At 38.8% G+C, this 18,701-nt stretch overlaps 1 protein-coding gene across 2 annotated transcripts in view; it reads right to left on the bottom strand.

Moving 5' to 3' along the window:
* Positions 1–28: 28 nt before the first annotated feature.
* The window catches only part of CMC1 (C-X9-C motif containing 1), a 51,378-nt gene continuing 32,705 nt past the window's right edge, over positions 29–18,701 (bottom strand). The window contains exons 3-5 of one of the 2 annotated variants that reach the window (XM_025173081.2): positions 7,154–7,244; positions 4,046–4,157; positions 29–1,863 (exon numbers count right to left, since the gene is read on the bottom strand). In XM_025173081.2, coding sequence (XP_025028849.1) covers positions 4,046–4,157; positions 7,154–7,244 — 203 coding nt within the window. In that variant the 3' untranslated portion in view covers positions 29–1,863. The other variant, XM_007438048.4, reaches the window with a different exon arrangement.

The following is an 18,701-nucleotide window of genomic DNA, read 5'->3' as shown; positions in this document are numbered from 1 at the left end:
ATCTTATTTAAAATTTATATCCTGATTTTTTTTTTAATGAGATCAAAGTAGGATACACTAGAAATGGAAAATTTCTGGAAGCGGGGGGGAGGATGGAACTCCCAGTACTAAATATCAAAGATTTGGGTGAACCATTTCTAATCAGGGCTGTTGTCTTTTATGAGCTTTAATGCACTGAAATGACATTTTAGTCTCATAAATTTCATTGATACAGAATCTCTGAGGGCTTATATTATTGTGATTTTCTTAATTTGAGTGAAAGGTAATGTTAGATGGCTAATTCATAGAGAATAAAGGTTTTTTGATCTGAGAAATAATTATTTGAATTCTCACTAACATTGTTAAAAACTTCTGAGTTCAAAGTCACTAGGAGGGGTGCATGAAGCATTCATGGAATTATGAATCTGAAGTACTTACAGGTAGACTTAATAAGAGGTCTATCCCCTAAATCTATCTATCTTACTGGTATTCATGAAACAAAAAATGTGTTTTGTTTCAAGTTCAGTGCAAAGTAGCACCACTTGAAACATTATTTTGAGCTGCCAATGTTCTCTTGGAATGAAGGGTTTCTAGTGTTCTGCCCATAGGAAATAACTGGAATTCAAGACCAGCTGCTATTCCCTTGTTTTTCACTCCAGGACTACAAAAGTAAGTTGGGGGTACACTGTGCTAAATGCTACAACCCAAATTGCACAACATTTATTTTAAAAAATACTAAAATTTTAGTAGGAAATGGCAGGAACACAGTTCTGTCCTGTCTTCAACTAAAAATCTACTTACACCACCATCTGATCTAATCTAAAAGATTAGATCAGCATTAAAATGAGAATAGAATTTTTTTGTTTTTTTTAAAAAAATCCTGTGGCTCAATTTTCTGTAAGCTCTCTAATTTTATTTATTTATTGGTATCTTACTGATGCTTTTTAACTGCATGAAATTACAACAGAACACTAGATCAAATAGACTATACATGTACACCAAAAGTTCAGCAAGCCAATCAAAATAGAGTAGCACTCTTTATAACCTTAGTAAACGCATGTGTCTGTACACACACCCAGAGCTACTTTTGTATTACCTGCTTGCAAAATAAACTGCAGTACAATGTTCATGGAATCCACCCTTCCATCCATGAACCTCCCCACAGAAGCTTCAGAGAAACAAATGGCAACTTACCAGGCAGACTTTTGTCTGGCCGTGTGTTTAAATGTTCTTTCAACACTGCCTCATCATCCCATTCAGGCTAAAGTGTTAGCAACAGGGACTTGACTTATCTCTGCTGTTGTACTGGCTAGGCTGGAAAAAGTTTGAAAAAAGCAGCCTAATCGTAAGTCACAAAACAGTTGCCTAATTGCGGCGCTCAGAACAGGACTGTGTTTTGTTTCATGCCTAGCACACTCAAAACAATAGTTTTGAGAGCATAATATTCCAAAGTCGTAACATTTTACACCTCCTTAATATTCCTTACCAATCAATCAATCCTTTGTTGCCCCAGCTCTTGATTTCAGATACCATAAAAAGAGTGGGGACCATCTGTTTTGTATACAGAAATCCAACCAGCTCGATCAATATAAAAGAATGTGTGAAAACTGGAAATTCTCAGAAGTGCTTCAGGAGATGCCTCTGCAAATGGGCAAGTTGCAGGATTAGAGAAAAAGTACATAAAAAGGAAAAATCAGTTAAATCTCAGTCAACAATTTTGACATGAGCTATTAACATACCACTTATTTAATATTACAGAACTGATTCAAAATGTATTCTGTGATGGAATATTCTTCACAATAGCAAAAATGATGATGATGATGATGATGATGATGATGATGATGATGATGATAAAATTCATGAAGCTTCCTTTTATTTTCATACCTATTGGGTGAGAATAAATTCCCTGAGAACCATTTTTAGCATATATCTGAAAAGGGTTGCATGAGTAATTAAACAGAGAAACATTAATTCTTTTATTCAATTCCAGAGAATACCCCCACATTGTAAAGTTCTCACTACAACTTGTGAACACATCATTCTGCTGCCCACTTTTGTCTCTGCTTTCCACATCACCTGTTGCTTTTATATCTGGATCTTTTGACAGAACATTCAGTTCTATTTCTTTACATCTCCAATATATCTCAAAAAATAATATCCTACCACCACCATACTGTATATTTTGAAAGTAAAATTGATGAATATTGGATGTAAAGTGATGCTAACATTCTGTCTTTCAGTTACTGGATTTCAAGTCTTCTCATAAATCCAAGCCCTGTAATGGATCAAAAATTATTTACCTAAAGGGAGCCATAGCTCAAAAACAAAACTGGGAGGTACTGCACAAACAAGAGTAAATTATATTATAGGACCAAGAACCCTATAAGCTCTTCGCAATTCTTTGATTGATTATGCAAAGGTGCCATCACGTCTTCTGAAATTGCCAGCATATTTTAGGAGAATTTGTAGCTTACTATCTGCTTTTATTACTTATCTTCACACCATTCCTCCAAGGAAAATGTTTTCCCGCCAGACTTAGCCAGCATAACTAGTGATCAGGAATAATGGAAGTTATAGTCTACTAATACCTGGAGTGTCACAGGGTCCTTCCCCTGATGCTATTCTCTTCTTTCTGAAAATGAGTACTTGTTCTGATTTATATGAGTAAATATAGGAATAAAACTATTGAAAGAGCATCCAGTGATAGAGCACCCTGAAAAAGATGTCCCCATTCAGAATGTACTGAAATTCTGAACATAAGGAAGACTGATAGACTAGGCCTCTGCCTCTACTTGCCATCAACACTTCATTTTTTTTTATACAGAGGTGTTGCTTGGAGGAATATTTATTTCAGAAGCTTATACAAAGTAATAAAAGCACAGGCCCAGGTTTCTTGTTTCAGTTTAACCAACCAGGGCTTAGGAGATAAGGTGACAATCCCCCTTGCAAAAAACAATGAGAAAAACTCTGATTTCCATGTACACAAATTCTTCAGTAATAAGAGCAGTAGAGACTTAAAAGCAAACACACTTTTGTGTTCAACATCCCATCAGACCAGGTATAAGTTATACTAATCAGCCAGGGGCACTACACGGTCCTTTCTTGACACAGGTAAGTATTCAGGTTGTCATTTCAGCATTCCTGTTCAATAGCACATGTTTTGTTAACAAGAGATCTCGTTTACTGATGCATATAACAGAAACGTAGCAGAGTGGCTTATTTCATATTTAACAAGCCAATTTATATTCTCTTGTCCTTTGAACCATTCATTTCCCTTTATAAAAACTTTCCAGCAGCTTTCTCAAACTCAGTGGTTATTAGGTGTGTTGAGAAATGAGAATTATATTCTTAATACATCTGATGTCCATCAGGTGGCTACCTGTAGGAACTCTCCTTCCCAAGCAACTCTGCCTTTAAAATTTCACATGGAGTTTCTCTCTAAAGCGAGGATCTCAAAGATTCACACTCAGTTCAGATTTATTATTCTCTGGAGGACATTCACTTGACAAACCAAATCCTGTGAGGTAATTAGAGGGGGAAAAAATCTTGCAAAGGACATCTGCTCTGTTACTTGCAGATATTAGACATTGTACAATGGAATCCAAGAAAAATTAATTTTCATAGAGGCCACCTGTGGTACAGACTCAAAAGTAGAGTACCATTAACATTATCAAAAAACTGGTGGAAATCACACAGTCTTTCCTTCCCAAAGAACCCCACTCTATTATATTTTAAATATTGTAAACTGCCTTAAAACCTGTTAGATCTTGTACTCCAAACAAGCAAGAACAAAAGGTACAGATTTATTTTGCTGTGTCCTGAAAAATGAGTATATATTTAAAGTGTTAATAGTTGTGGCGCAGCTGCATGTTTAAATGAACTGAAGAATTACTATTGGTGTACCAAATTTAATATCCAGGTTCCATTAACTTTTTTAGCATAGTCATGTGCTTCAGGATTTCTGTATTTGGTTTCATTTATTTTGGCAGACGTAGGCTGACAAAATCAGAAAGAAGTTGCTGTGCATATGTCAGTTCAGGTTAAAAATGTCAGCCATACAACTTGCCTATGTGCTAGTAGAATGCTCTTGATGAAGAGGACTTTTTGTTGCCCTGTATTCTTCCCTGGTTTTCAAATATTCAGCCTTGCATTCTTCATAAAATGCTGGATCAGTATAGCTAAAAGACAGGCAAAATACGTGCATTAATTTTTCCACCCAATTACATTTATACCAGACAACTTACAGACCAAAAAGAATAGTGCAGGGAATGCACTAACATCAACTATCCAAAGCATATATTCTATGTAAATGCAAAATCATATCTGCTGTTTAAATGGGAACCCATCTGCTGTTGCAAAAAAGTTCAAAACTAATTTTCTATGAGGAACGTTAATTTTCAGAATTCTGTGCCTTCATTCCTTGTCTATCTAATATGTAAACACATAAACATTCAGTGTATATGAAATAAAAGGTACCCATGAAAAACAATAAACAAAATTATAAAAATGTATCATGTACCCCTAACACCCATGTCCTAGGGAAGGCTCCGTTTGGCAGCTCCGAGTACTTTTCAAGTATTCTTTGCCTGCACAGACATTTCCCCTGGGCCTGGAAGCCAGGTGGTTGTGCACAAACATGAATGGAGAAAGCCCCTGGGAAAACTCTCAAAGCAGCTATGCTGAACGTTCTGGAGGATCCAGATGTTGCAACACATCATGGAAGGGGACATAATGCTGGGCCTCATGAAATGCTTTGCAAAGCCTTAATATGGAGAATACATAGGTATGAGCGAACAGTTTTTGCTATGAAAACAAAAGCAGGTAACCAAGCAGGTGCAATTTGAGCAATGGAAGATATAAGCTTCCCCACAGGGAGGAGAGAGTATACAGGTAGTTCTCACTTACCGACCACTCGTTCAGTGACCGTTCAAAGTTATGACAGTGCTAAATGAGGGGGACTTATGATGGGTCCTCATAGTTGCAGCCATCAGAGTGTCCCCACAGTTGCATGATCGCGATTCAGGCGCTTGGCAACCAGCTCACAATTATGTGTCCTGCAGTCATGTGATCACCTTTTGTGACCTTTATTGCTGGCTTTCAACAAGCAAAGTCAATCAGGAAGGCAGCAGATGATCACAAATGGTGATCATGTGACCACGGGATGCTGTGACCGTGCAGGATTCACCTAAGGACGGCAACTGGAAGTGCTGCAACTGCCATCATAATTCAGTATGGTCACATGATGTTGCACTTTACGACCATGTTGCTTAGTGACAGAGTTGCTGGGCCCAATTACCATGGTTAAGCGAGGTCTACCTGTATTCTATCTAAAATGATGTTCTTAATTATTTAACCAGATACTTGCCTGTTAGCATTCTCTGGCTTTCCTGATAAACAGTAGTAGGCTTAGTTTGTGGAGTCCTTGGGGTTCTCTGAGCTTGGTTCTTTTCTTGCAAATGTTTCATTACCTGGCTAGGTAACACCTTCAGCGCTAAAATGGGATGGGTGTTCTCTATTTATGTGCTGTGGCCTGCCTTGCCAGTGCTGGTGGGGGTGGGGGTTTTGTTTTGCTCCTCTGGTAGTTCTTTGATTAGCATGTTTACTGCTTGATTGTGTGACCAGTGGTAACCTTTGCTTATCTGGGTGACGATTGCTGGTGATGATTGCTAGTGATTGACTGCATGCAGCCAGGTTTTTTTAATGGAAAATTGTCCCTGCTCAGTGGTATAATGTCATGATAGTTCTACCCTTTTCTGGCACTGGGTACTGAAAAGTCACTGAAGCAATGAGCATGAAACTGAGCAAACTCAGGGAGGCACCAGGCACACAATCAAGCAGTAAACATATGCTAATCAAAGAACTACCAGAGAAGCAAAACAAACCCCCCACCCTTACCAGCACTGGCAAGGCAGGCCACAGCACATAAACAGAGAGCAAACCCCATCCCATTCTAGCACTGAAGATGTTACCTAGCCAGGTAATGAAACATTTGCAAGAAAAGAACCAAGCTCAGAGAACCCCAAGGACTCCACAGTTCAACCCTGAGCTACACATATTCACCTCTATTGGTAGGCTTAGTTTGTATTAATCACACTACTGCATATCCTGAGGTTTCAAATTCCAAAACCTGACACCAAATTTGTAATTTTTCCCTTCAGTCCCATTAAAAATTACAAATACTTACAAAATAATATTAAATACATTTAATTCCATTTTAATTGAATTCAAATGTAATTAAATTTACATTTTGTCCTAGCTCTATCTTTTCTGTTTTACCGTAGCACCTGACTTAATACTCCAAAGTAGTGCAGAAAGTTTCAAATCCTTACACTAAACTGAATTTCTATATTGGTTGTCTTAATACAATTTTTTTTTAAATTAAATAAGTTTCTTAACTTTGGTTTTTTAAAATAAATGTAAGAACTCCTGTCCAGAATAGTCTTTTTTCCCCAAGACTAAACCTTATATATGTAGCATTTTTTTCATTTGCCTTAGGACACAGGAGTTTTGTTTTGTTTTTTTTCATTTCCCCTAGGATACCATATTGGTTTTGTTTAACAAACCCTTAACACTTAGTACTGTTGATACGTGTCAAATCATTTTAAAAATAGAAAGACCACATTCAAGTATCTTTCTTATATCATGAACTTTCCCAATAACTGTAGCAATTCTATAGCGTTCAAATATACTGCAATACATAAGTGATTCAGATCTTGGGATAATGAAGCCATAACATTTTGTCACCCCAATGTGCTAGGCAGGCAGCATCCATAATCTTTGAACAGCATGGCCTAATTGTCTGGAGATGCTGAGTTCTAGTTCAACATGCCTGGAGGGTATCAGGTTGAAAAAGGCTGGATTTGGAGATATTCCTCCCCAAAATGTCCACCATAAAGAGTTAGGTTCTTTTATGAAGAATCAGCTACACTGATGGGGACAAATGAACTGATGAGGAACAAATGAACAAAAACCAGTGGTAGTTATACCTGTGTTCTGATATTACAGATTTTCCCAACTTAGTGCCCTCCCAGAATTGCCAGCCAGCCAAACTGATGCCAATACACTGCTGATATCAAAGACTTAAAGCAAGATCTGTATCATGCCATTTTCAAAACAAAATAGCAGTGAATGCTTTGACGTGTGTGGACTTCTCTTCCAGTGTCTTTATACTTACTAGCTGGTGAGACATTCTTTCAGAAGTTTGTTTTCCTTTCGGCACTTCACCACCATAAGAAAACCTGTCTCTTTACAACATTTGGTAAAGTCTGGAAAAAACAAATAGTTGCAAAGTGGTTATGCTGGAATAAAGGAACAGGATCATGTATGCTCACAATGATGATCCTTACTTTTGACTGGTGCTTCAAGTATTCATTCAGAGTAGGGAACTTTACTTCGGAAAAAGCTACAGTAGTCAAACTATAAAAATGTCACTCATTTTAAAGGAAGTGCTATAGTAAAGTGCTATATTTGTATAGTATCTCTTGAATGCTGAGGCTGGAGACGAGCAAGGAATAATGAAGTTCTTGCCAGTTTCTGGCAGTAAAACAATAAGGTATGCTATTTCTTTTAGCTAAACCATTCAGAACAACAACAGTCCTCTAATGCAGCCTGGTTTTTTTAATGGAAAATTGTCTCTGCTCAGTGGTGTAATGTCATGATAGTTCTACCTTTTTCTGGCACTGGGTACTGAAAATGCACTGAAGCAATGAGCATGAAACTGAGCAAACTCAGGGAGGCAGTGAAGGACAGGAAGGCCTTGCGCAATATGGTTCATGGGGTCACGAAGAGTCAGACACGACTTAACGACTGAAAATTACATACATGGAAGGAAGGAAAGAAGGGACGAGTGAACCATGGCTATAAAATGGTTGTCAGCCCTGTTTTATGGCTCTTGAGAGGCTACTGTTTAGAGAAACTATTGGGCTACAGAGAAAGTCTAATATTGGCACTTTTAGCATCCTTCATCTGCAACCTGTAAAAAGCATAAAGGGGTTCCCTTTATCCTGTTACCCACCAGTAAGTGAAAGCTGCCAGCTTCCCCTCTGGCCAGTCAGAAACACAGCAGGATATGTACAATTCAATGATTCACGTAACACATTAGATCTGATTAAAAACCTATCCAATCCAACTTTCTGCATCCTCTCCCTACCACTACTGGAAACTGGTAGTAGACATACTATCTCTGACCTTGGAAATAATATGGGCTGGATTCACATTTCACACTGGCCATAAACTTATTTGCTTTGACTAAATAAAATGTGCAAAGCTGGTCTTTATGGTTTAGTGTTATGTATGAATTTATCTGTGGTTTGTGCTGGTTTAGACTAATGTGTGAGCAGAGCCATAAGCTTATAATCTAAAACTGATTCAAGGGCATCCATCAATTATCAAATTGGGGTCTAATCTTTTAAAGATGCACTGGTTCACCCCCTCCTCAAGAAGCCATCGCTGGATCCCACCATACTGGACAATTTTCTCCAGTGTCCAACCTTCCCTTTTTAGAGATGATTATAAAGAAGGTGGTCACACAAAAGCTTCAGAGGATCCTGGATGATGCAGATTATGGGGACCCCTTTCAGTCAGGATTCAGGCCCAGGTACAGAACAGAAATGGCACTGGTCATGCTCTTCGATGACCTCTGGCAGGAGCAGGATTGGGGTACTGCATCTATTCTTGAGATCATCTGTCACCATGGGGTGAGGTATCATCAGCATGCTGATGACACCAACTTGTATATATCTGCCCCAGCATCAGCTAAGTGATGCTGTGAATGTCTTTCTTGGTGCCTGGAGGCTGTGCAGGTCTGGATGAAGAACAACAGGCTTCAGCTAAACCCTGGCAAGATTGAGTCACTTTGGATTTTGGGGACTTCTGTATCTGGGGATTCACCATCTTTGGTGCTAGATGTGCTTGCACTTCTCTAAACAGACCCAGTGTACAATCTGGGGTCCTTCTGGACTCATGACTCCTGCTGAAAGAGCAGGTAGCAGACATGGCCAGGAGGGCCTTTGCACAGCTTCATCTTCTGCACCAGTTGTGCCCATTCCTGGATTGGGAGGCCCTATTCTCAGTTATTCTTGCCCTAGTCAACTCCCAAATGGATTACTGTAATGTGCTGTACATGGGGCTGCCCTTGAAGAGTATCCAGAAGCTTCAGCTGGTGTGAAATGCAGTGCAGGGATATGTGTGCTCCAAGAACTACACACATTACACCTCTGCTTCACAAGCTGTATTGGTTGCCAGTTTGCTTCTGAGTACTGATTATGACCTTTAAAGCCCTACATGGTTTGGGACCAGGTTATTTGAGGGACCACCTCTCCCTGGTTACATCTACCTGTCCCACCAGGAGAGGCAGGTTGCAGGTCCCATTGGCCAGAGCATTTCATTGAGTGGGACGTAGGAGGAAAGCCTTTTCTGCCATAGCTGCACCCTGTGGAACATCATTCCCCCCAAAGTGAAGCTGGCCCCAACTTTTCAGCCTTCTGGAAGGCCCTTAAAACATGGTTTTGTCAACTGGCTTGGGGACCCCATGATAGAATGGACCCTGTTAGATGATTATATGATAGTTAATTGGAATGCACTCTCTCGTATGTTTTTTTCACTATCTAGTTTTTACCTTTTTAATTTAATTTAGTTGTATTTTAATGGGTTTTTTAATGTATTTGAACTGTTTTGTTATGTATGCTGTCCAGAGTCACTATGTGAGATGGGAGGCTATATAAATGTGACAAATAAATAAAAATATTTTATGCAAAAGAGAAAACCCATGGCTGAAATTATTTGATGTAATTCTATTCTTCTTGCTTAGAACTGCTGCCTCTTGCTTGATCTTTCATAACTCATACCTATGTTTTCTTTTTTTAATGTCTTGGAAGGGCAAATAATATCCAAAAAGGTAGCAAGGCCATCTTGAATCTCGGAGCTATTGCCTGTTCTCTATCCTCTCTGCTATTCCATTTTGGGTCCTATCTTTTAAATGTAAACTTGAGAGGGTGGACTGTCTCATTACTGTACTAATCTCTGTAAGATGCAGAAGAGTAGTTTTAGATGTAGAGCAGATTTTTTTTCTCTCTCAATCAATGTGGGTAGATCATTCTCAAGGAAGAATGATCTGAAGTTCTTCCTAAAGGTATAAAGTGGGACACATTGCATAACAGGGTTGCACAACTGTTTGGGATTCAATTCTGAAAAGCTTGGAAGCATGCAGGAATGTGAACATTCATTCATTCATTCATTAGATCTGTATGGTCGCCCATCTTAGAGCACAATTCTGGGCAGTTCATAACAACACAGCATGTGTCTGCAACTCTTTAAAGCAGACTTGTGTTTTCATACAATCATGTGGTTGCTGGAGCTGCTTTACCTAAAGCACCCTAAGTTCATGACCCTAAATGTTTAAAGCATTTGGAGGGTACTGAATCCAAAACATTGCATAACCCTGCTATATCAGGAACAAGCTTCTTATCTAGTTAGGCAAATCTTCCCCAGTCTCATGGCCTCCAGAAGTAATGGGATCAGACTACAATTCCTTTATTTCAGTGGGGTTATATAGTTGAAGAAATCTTACAAGCAGTGGACTAGAAGTCTTGGCTAAGCTTCTAATTTAAAAGCAGTTTTATACATCTATATGTTTTTCAAACAAGCATCTTTGTTCGTTTTAACGGAGATCTGTACTATAGCATAAAATGTTTACAACAGCTTCTCAGTGAAGTATGCACAAGTACACAGTAGCATTAAAACAGAATTACTGCAAGCTGTATTATTTTGCATTAGCCAAATTTTATTTACCACTGCCTACCAAAAGCACACTTAACCAATACAAAACTATTATTTTGTAGTTATGGATCTTCCTCGCAGACCTACTTGCTTCCTAGCCAATTAAAAATATTATTTATCCTAGAATATAAATCTGCCTATGCATAGTTTATTTTATGAAAAGGAACCAACTGCTCTTTTGTCAAAAAGGCTTAATGTAAAAACAGAATTACTATGGAAAAATACAAATCACAAACCAAAAGTAAGTAAAATAAACCGTAACCTTTTCTTGTGCTGTCTTCTGAGGAGAAGCACAATAGTAGGAAATAAATTCTTTACAAGAACTACTGATAGCATTTTAAAATCCTAAGCATAGTATTATAATCCCTTACAGTGTTCCCAAATTTGCTGAATTAAGCATACTGTCCTCAGCCATCCCCTACAGCATATACAGTCTTGAACAGATCATCTTGGAGGAAAAGGAAACAATTTAATCTTCTCACCCTCTTTCATTTCTTACAGAAGAGGTCTGGAATATTTTCAGGTCTTTAGTATCGGGGAACATTACAAAATTTTATTTGTAATAAATTGTGAAATTTCCAAAGGTTGTTGAAACTTGGCAGGATTAAAGTCTTTTTAAAAAGTCAACCATCTTGCTATTTTCATCAAATTTTGCCAACATCAACAACAAACAGCTGCAGGTATTTGCTTTCCTACTATAGCCTATGATTTTTTTTAAAAAAAACCCAAATCTCAAGGTGCCCAAATCATGTACCCATATCGAATTCTGTTCAATTCTGAATTTCCAATTTGAGTCATATTGGAGCTGATTTGCATAGGCCCACAAAATGATTCTTAGTGGGGGAAGTATTTCGATTTTCTCACTCAATGATCCATTCTGATCTACAAGCTTAGCCCCTCCTGGCCTGCTGCCTCAAGCTTTTTGTAAGGTCTTTCTCGCTTGTTTAGCAACAAGGTTGTAATTAGGATTTTCTCATCACACTGGGTAACAAATTAACACTGCTCATACTTGACTTTATCTTCAATACTATTCAACTATTTATGAAACGGTATTCCTCTCTAACAAATCCAAGAGTGAAAACTTTCTCCCTTTCATACTGCTTTCAACAAGTCAGAGCCCGTGTGATGACACTGCTGGCCTTTGCGCAGCATTCTATATTGCTGCTTCTGATGGCCCACTTCATAAAGTCTGTTTCCTTTTGCAGTCAAAAAGCCAGTGAAACTTCAAACTGTGCAGAAAGTATGCAACGTATATTTGGTCACACATGCAAATACTCTTTGAGGGAATCCAGAATATGAACGGCTCTTGCATGGTAGACATGACAGCGCTGCTGTCATGCAGATGTGTGCAAGAATTGTCCCATCACACATCAGGCTGCAAGCATGTTCTTCTTTATTCTTAGAAGATTTCTTAAAGGGGAACTTGCATATGCTAACCTCCTAAGAGAACTGTAGTCATATTAAAAAATGAATCACACTTCCTTTACAATTATGAGTAGCATATTTAATTGGTTAGATTAATTAATTTAGGCCAACTAATAAAGATGTTTATTTCATCAGACCCAAGGCTAATAGCTGTAGCCATAGAACTGCATACTGCAAACATCATCTTAAGGGACAATACCCTCTATTCTCTTACATAATAATAATGCCCCATAATGTTATTGAATCCACTATTCCCTGCTTATGGTGGGTGAAACTGACAGGACTTAGAATTCAGTAATGTTGAAGTAACATCAGGATGAGCCAGGTTCTAGTCCGCCCTCAGCCATGGAGGCTCACTGGGTACAACAGGCTAATCCCAATCTCTCTTAGCTCAAATCATTTTGTGGGGATAAAACAGAAGACGAAGCACTATGTATGCTACCTTGAGCTCCTAGAGGAAAGGCAGGGCATAAATGTAATATATAAACAAACAACATTAGAAGGGTCACACTTCTTTTACTCACGCAGTATGAAATACTGCTCCTAAAATGCCTGCTGTGACCCATATATATGTTCACAAACATAATCCCGCCCCCAAAAAAGCATGTGGGTTTAACAGATATGGCTGTTTTAATCTCTATGAAATGTATGCAAATTCAATTAATGAAACAGATCAATTATTAATAATGATTAATAGAGTGTCTTTTCTTCAGCCACAGCCCTACTTTAGCTACAAAAGAAAGGTCTAAATAATTTACATTTTTAAAGAATCCATGATACTAAAGCATTTTGAGGAGTAAAGACATACCTTGCAGACATGGTATCTAATAGTTTTAAAGCCAGGCATATCCCATCTTCCATGCCCTCTTAAAAATATACAGCCCAATTGGCTTGGAGCTGTCCAAGCAGTCTGGGCAAAAACAATTAGAGTTTTAGTGGATTGCATATGCTGATGTTTTTCTCATTTCATATAAACAAGCTGGATATAGTTAGCAGGAAAAAATATTGTTGGCATTCTGAAGCTTAACATTTGGTCCAGAGAGCAATTGGATTTCTACTTCCCACTGGTGCTTGCCTAAGTAGCGCAATAGCCCTGAAAGTTTTTCTTCCTTTTGTAATCATTCTTCCTGAAAGCTGTGAAGCAAAAACACATGTGTACACACCCAAGCAAAATACAATAAAAGCCTAAGACAATGGGAGGTCTCTCTCACTTGTTAGCTCACCAGCTTCAGCTGGTTAAAGGTGTGATAGCCTAGTGAACAAAGACTGAACTGGCTACAGAGCGAGCATAGCCCAGCTCCCCAAAAGACCCCACTACAGATTGCAGTGGATGGGCACATAGGAAGAATCATCACAATGTGATAAAAGTGCTTCCAGCTATAAAGCTTTAATGCTGTTAATGCTAAATAAAAATGAAAAGAAAGGAAGGGAAAAGGAGCAGGCTCAAGAATATTAGAATCCCACCAAGGGAACATGTAACACCATATAATTACTATGGGCTTTTGTAACCTCAGTCTTTGCATCTCTCTCTCTCTCTCTCTGCTAGAAGAAGAGACTGTAATTCAGACTATTCAATTACAAATGTTTACTAGAGGCTGTCAAGGAGTCTGAAAAACATGGCAGTGCTCATTTTTGTTAAACAGTTTTGATCATTCAAGAAATCTCCCCCCCCCCAAATACCTGCCCCCAGAACATTCAGAACAGCTTCCTTGTTAATTTTTAAAAAGGAAAATACTGACATATGGATTTGAAGGGCAAAATGTGAGCTGGCACATGCTTGGGTGTGCATGCAGCACCTGTGAAGAACCCTGAAGCCAAGCACTTCCTTTCCCGGTATCCTGTGGCAGCTGTGCAAGCCCAGAAAAAGACACAGCTGCTTCAAGGTGTTCCCAACAAGCACTACGTCCAGATGACATGTCATCATTTGAATCTGGATCTCTGCCCAACCTTATTAAAAAAGACTCAAATCTCGTACAAGCTAACTTGCAGAAAATTACTCTTTCTTCCCTCTGGTTTCCTTTTCTACTTATTTCTGTACTGAGATCTTGAGGATGGTTAAAAACTAGTGGTACTAATAAAAGCAAGTTTCAGGAAGACAGTCTAGAGGCAAACAATGTGTCCAAGGTTTTCAGAGTGTTATCCATAATGCAAAAATTAAAATAATAATTGCAAGGCAGTAGACTTCTAACAATCAGGCTGAATGCTGAGAATATTGAGTGAGGAATTGTTGGCCTTCAGATCCAGACTTGCACTCAAAGAGAGGAAGGACAAGCCATCCAAGAATCCATTATGGTTAATTTATTGTGAGCCTGCTTAGAAAATAATAATCACCTGACTTCTAGAAGAATAATAAAACCAATTTCCTGTGGTTAGGAGACTGCTGTATTGCAGATGAGAAAAACACTCTCTTTCTGTCGGGCTATTTCTATATACTGTAGCTTTAAACCACTGTTCAAAAGTCTGAGACCATTTTTCTTTTAAATACAGTTACATTTCTCACTTTCACAGCAACAGAGGTACATTCAAAAGTGTAGTACTTGTAAAAATAATGGTACAACATATTTGGCTACTAACCTGCAATCTTGGGAACTGCCATTAACAGTTTCTTGAAATTACAGTATCTATTTAATGTACTACATCTATATATACACAGATACCCATCACATATTTTAAAAAAATACTTTAAAAATATCCAACAAATTAAAAGGCCCAAGATTTTACTATATACTAGACAACCCATGACCCGTTGGGTCATCATTTCAGAGATATTTCCTTACCTAAATAGAGAAACAGAATGACCAAGAGCAAAAAAGCAGTGAGAGTATGAGCAACGAGCAACTTGCTGTTAGCTTCCCCATTGACTTTATTTGTAGAAAGCTGGTAGGGAGCATCAGAAATCTTTCTTCGTTCCTTTCTTCCTCCCTCCTTCCCTTCATTTCCACATCTAATATAGGCTTGCACCATTTGCCCTTCCCTCATGAGAGCCCTCTTCCTCCTCTTCAGCTGACCAGCGGAATTGCCTGCTACTTTGCTGGGGGGAGGTGAAACAAAGGGAGCCACCAACCACGAGGAAAACTGCACCCCCATCCCCCATTCTGGTGTGTCCCCCAGGACCCCCTCCCTCAAGGAGGAAGAGGGCTCACCTGTTGACTGCCAGTGCCTCCCAGCCAGCCCTACCTCACCAGCAGGCATCCAAGTCACTCCCTCATCCTTCCTTTAATGCCCACAGCCATTAAAAGATTTCAAATTTCTGCCTCATTTCCAAAGCAGCCAATTGCCATTCACCTGTCAGGCCTTCCCACCAGCCAATTGAGCACAGGGGACAGAGGGAGGCAGGAAAGAGGTCAGGGATATGCCCATGACAATCATATGACCTGGGCTGACCATGGTGGCACAACAGCACAGCAGTGCTGAAGCAGCCACAAATTTCCCAAATTTCAATCCCATGGGAGTAATGGGTCCTGAATTTTGGATGCATTCTGTAAGTTATCCCATTTGAGGTACCTTGGTTCAAAAATTGTTGCCTTATGATGCACTGTTTCACCCAGTTGAAGGTTACAGACATGAGAGTATTAGTAGCATACAGATTCAGGCAGATTACTTCCATTCTAATTCCGCCTCTCAACTAACCATTGCACATTGGTATCTTGGATGTCAAACATTACACCTCTTGTATTTTCAAATTACTCGATTTTTTCTTTCTCTTATGCCAAGATTTGTGCCTTAAAAAAGCTTGCATAACACATTTCAACATTCATTCCTCTCATAAAATCTTTAGCATAAACACTTAGTTGCTCTATGCTGCTCCAGTTCTTAATAGAGGTAGTCCTTGCTACAACAGCAATTGGGACTGGTATTGTCATCACTAAGCAATGTGGTTGCCAAGCATGACGTCACATAACCAAATCGCTTAACAATGGCAATCCTGGTCCCAATTGCCTTTGTAACCCTGAGACTGTGTGGGTTGTTAAGAGGGAAGAGGTGGGGGTCCCAGGCAAGGAGCCACAGGCAGGTGTTACAGAGCATGGGCAGGCTGGTAGAGGCTGCGCTTGGGTCAGGGGAGACCTGGAAAGAGCCGGCAGAGGCTGCACATGGGTCAAGGGAAGCCTTGAGAGGGCTGGTGGAGGCCGCACACGGGCAGGGGGACTGCTGCAGGCGTATGAGATCCCTGGGCTCCTTGGGAGAAAAAATCAGAATTTTGAGAGCCAGTGGTAAGTCCATTTTTTAGTTCCGCTGCAACTTTGAATGGTCACTGAATGAATGGATGTAAGCCAAGGACTACCTGTATACATAACCCAAATAAATTCATGCAATTGGATCCAGGCTTACTTTTCCACGAATTAGACCATGACAGTGTTTTTGGATCATTTAGGCTTTCCCTCAAGATAGCTACCTGTTGCCCAACTCTCCTTTTCATTCATTCATTCATTCAGTGGCTGAAGTAAATGACAAGAAGATGCATATGTGAACTCAAATGTCCAATCAAGGAACATGGCAGCTAGAGATTCAACTTGGCAGAGGAGCATGTTAGAATAGGAAGAATGTTTCCATAAGATCCAGCACACATCACTATCTTTCTTCATATACTGATTTGTCCAATATATATGCCTGACCTATATTAAAACAAGCCCATGTTATATGAAGCTATTTTTAAAAGAGGGAATATAATATTAGCCTTAAATTACTTAGTATAAGGCATTTATATTATACTTTAGCAGCCAAAATATTTCAAAATATATTGCCAATATTGTTTCATAATCTCTGCAATAATTGTTGTACACTGCCGAGAGTTGCTTTTTGAGAGATGGGTGGCCATATAAATTTGATAAATAAATAATCTGGCATCACATAGCACAGGAGAGGGAAAATGCTAGTAAATTATTTTATTTTTGTGAAGGGGAACAGACTCTGTAGAATCAGAGGGTGGTTGAATGGAGCACTCAGTTACTGACAACCTAAAATTATAGCATATGAGCACCAGTTGGCTGACAGTGCTTTGTATTCATCTGTTGGCCAGAAAAACAAACACTGATTGGATGACAGTTCTTTTCAAACCTTAGATCGCAAATATATAGACATGACTGGCACATAGTTTCTTGATGTCCAAATAGATCTGCAAGTACTCAAATGCATATGTGTGTAAACTGGACTGAGAAGAACTGGAAGGCAGAAAAATAGTATGTATGTGTAAGCCATCAGGTAGGTTTTAAGAAAATAAACAAAAAACATACATACACAGAATCATAAAACCACAATCTTTTCATTTGCCAAAATTATCATGTCACTACCCTCACCCTCTGCAAATCATGGCTACTTCTGCTCCCCTAAAGGGCAATTCTTTGATGTTGAAATGTCTCCGCCTTCACAATTTCAAAATGGCATAACAATATTTTTAAAACTGAAGCCACATAAATTGGCTTTCCTGAGTACAATTAGGAAATATTTGCATTCTGAGAATTAATCACTCCATGGCATGACACACATAGACATTATAGTTAGTTTTAACTATTCACCTTAGATTTATCATTCAACAATCAATTCAGTCAAAATTAATGCCATGCATGGATTAATTTTCCAATGTCTATTTTAAACTTCAAGCTGGTGAAAGACCAAAATAAACTGTTCATTGAAATTGAAATGTTTAATATGTAATATTCTGACATATCACTGTATATATGTATTCTTATACATTCAATAAAATCAAATCATTACCTATCATCAAAGCATGATGATAATCTTAGAATCTGCTCTGCAGTTTATATAAAGGGTTTACAATTTTACTACTTAGGAACTGGTCCTATGGAGGTGTTATCTCACCATTTATATTTTCTTCAACACTTATGATATTGCTATCACACTCTTAAAATAGGAAAACATCTACCATGAACCAGAACAAGCTTAAAGTTATATTCCCCGATTGCAACAAGTGTGTGTGTGTGTGGTGTGTGTGTGTGTGTGTATGAATATGATATTATTATTATGGTTGGTCGCACAGTCAGCCAGATGTTTAGACTGGACTTGGCATTTTTATCCACCTATTGAGTCCTTCCCAAGAACCTGGGATAGGCAGACGTTGTTGTTTGATGGTGTTAAAGGTCTTGTCACAGGATGATATTATGATTATTTTGATTATGATTATGATTTCCACTACTACTACTACTACTACTACTACTACTACTATTACCATCCTGAATCAATCCACTGCAGGATGAAGGTCTCTTCACTGAAGGTTATGGATTGTAATCTACTGTGCTGGTCCAATATGGTTTGGTAGACAGACGTTTTTCGACTTTGCATTCTAGGGCTGAAAAAGAATGACTGACCAAAGTCACCTAGCCAGTTTCTGTGCTTAAGAGAGGACTAGAACCTGGATTTCCCCATTTGTAGCCCAGCAGCTTAACTACTACACCAAACTGTCTATCTCTGTCTATCTGTCTGCCTGTCTCTCTCTCTCTCTCTCACACACACACACACATTCTTGAAGACATGCCGTTTTTTTTAATAGTACAATTCAATGGAGT

The sequence above is a fragment of the Python bivittatus genome, unplaced genomic scaffold (genome assembly GCF_059951505.1).
Source record: "Python bivittatus isolate LINGU-HERP-01145 unplaced genomic scaffold, Pbiv_v1 ctg000610_np1212, whole genome shotgun sequence".
Lineage (NCBI taxonomy): Eukaryota > Metazoa > Chordata > Lepidosauria > Squamata > Pythonidae > Python > Python bivittatus.
This window is presented reverse-complemented; position numbering and strand designations above follow the sequence as displayed.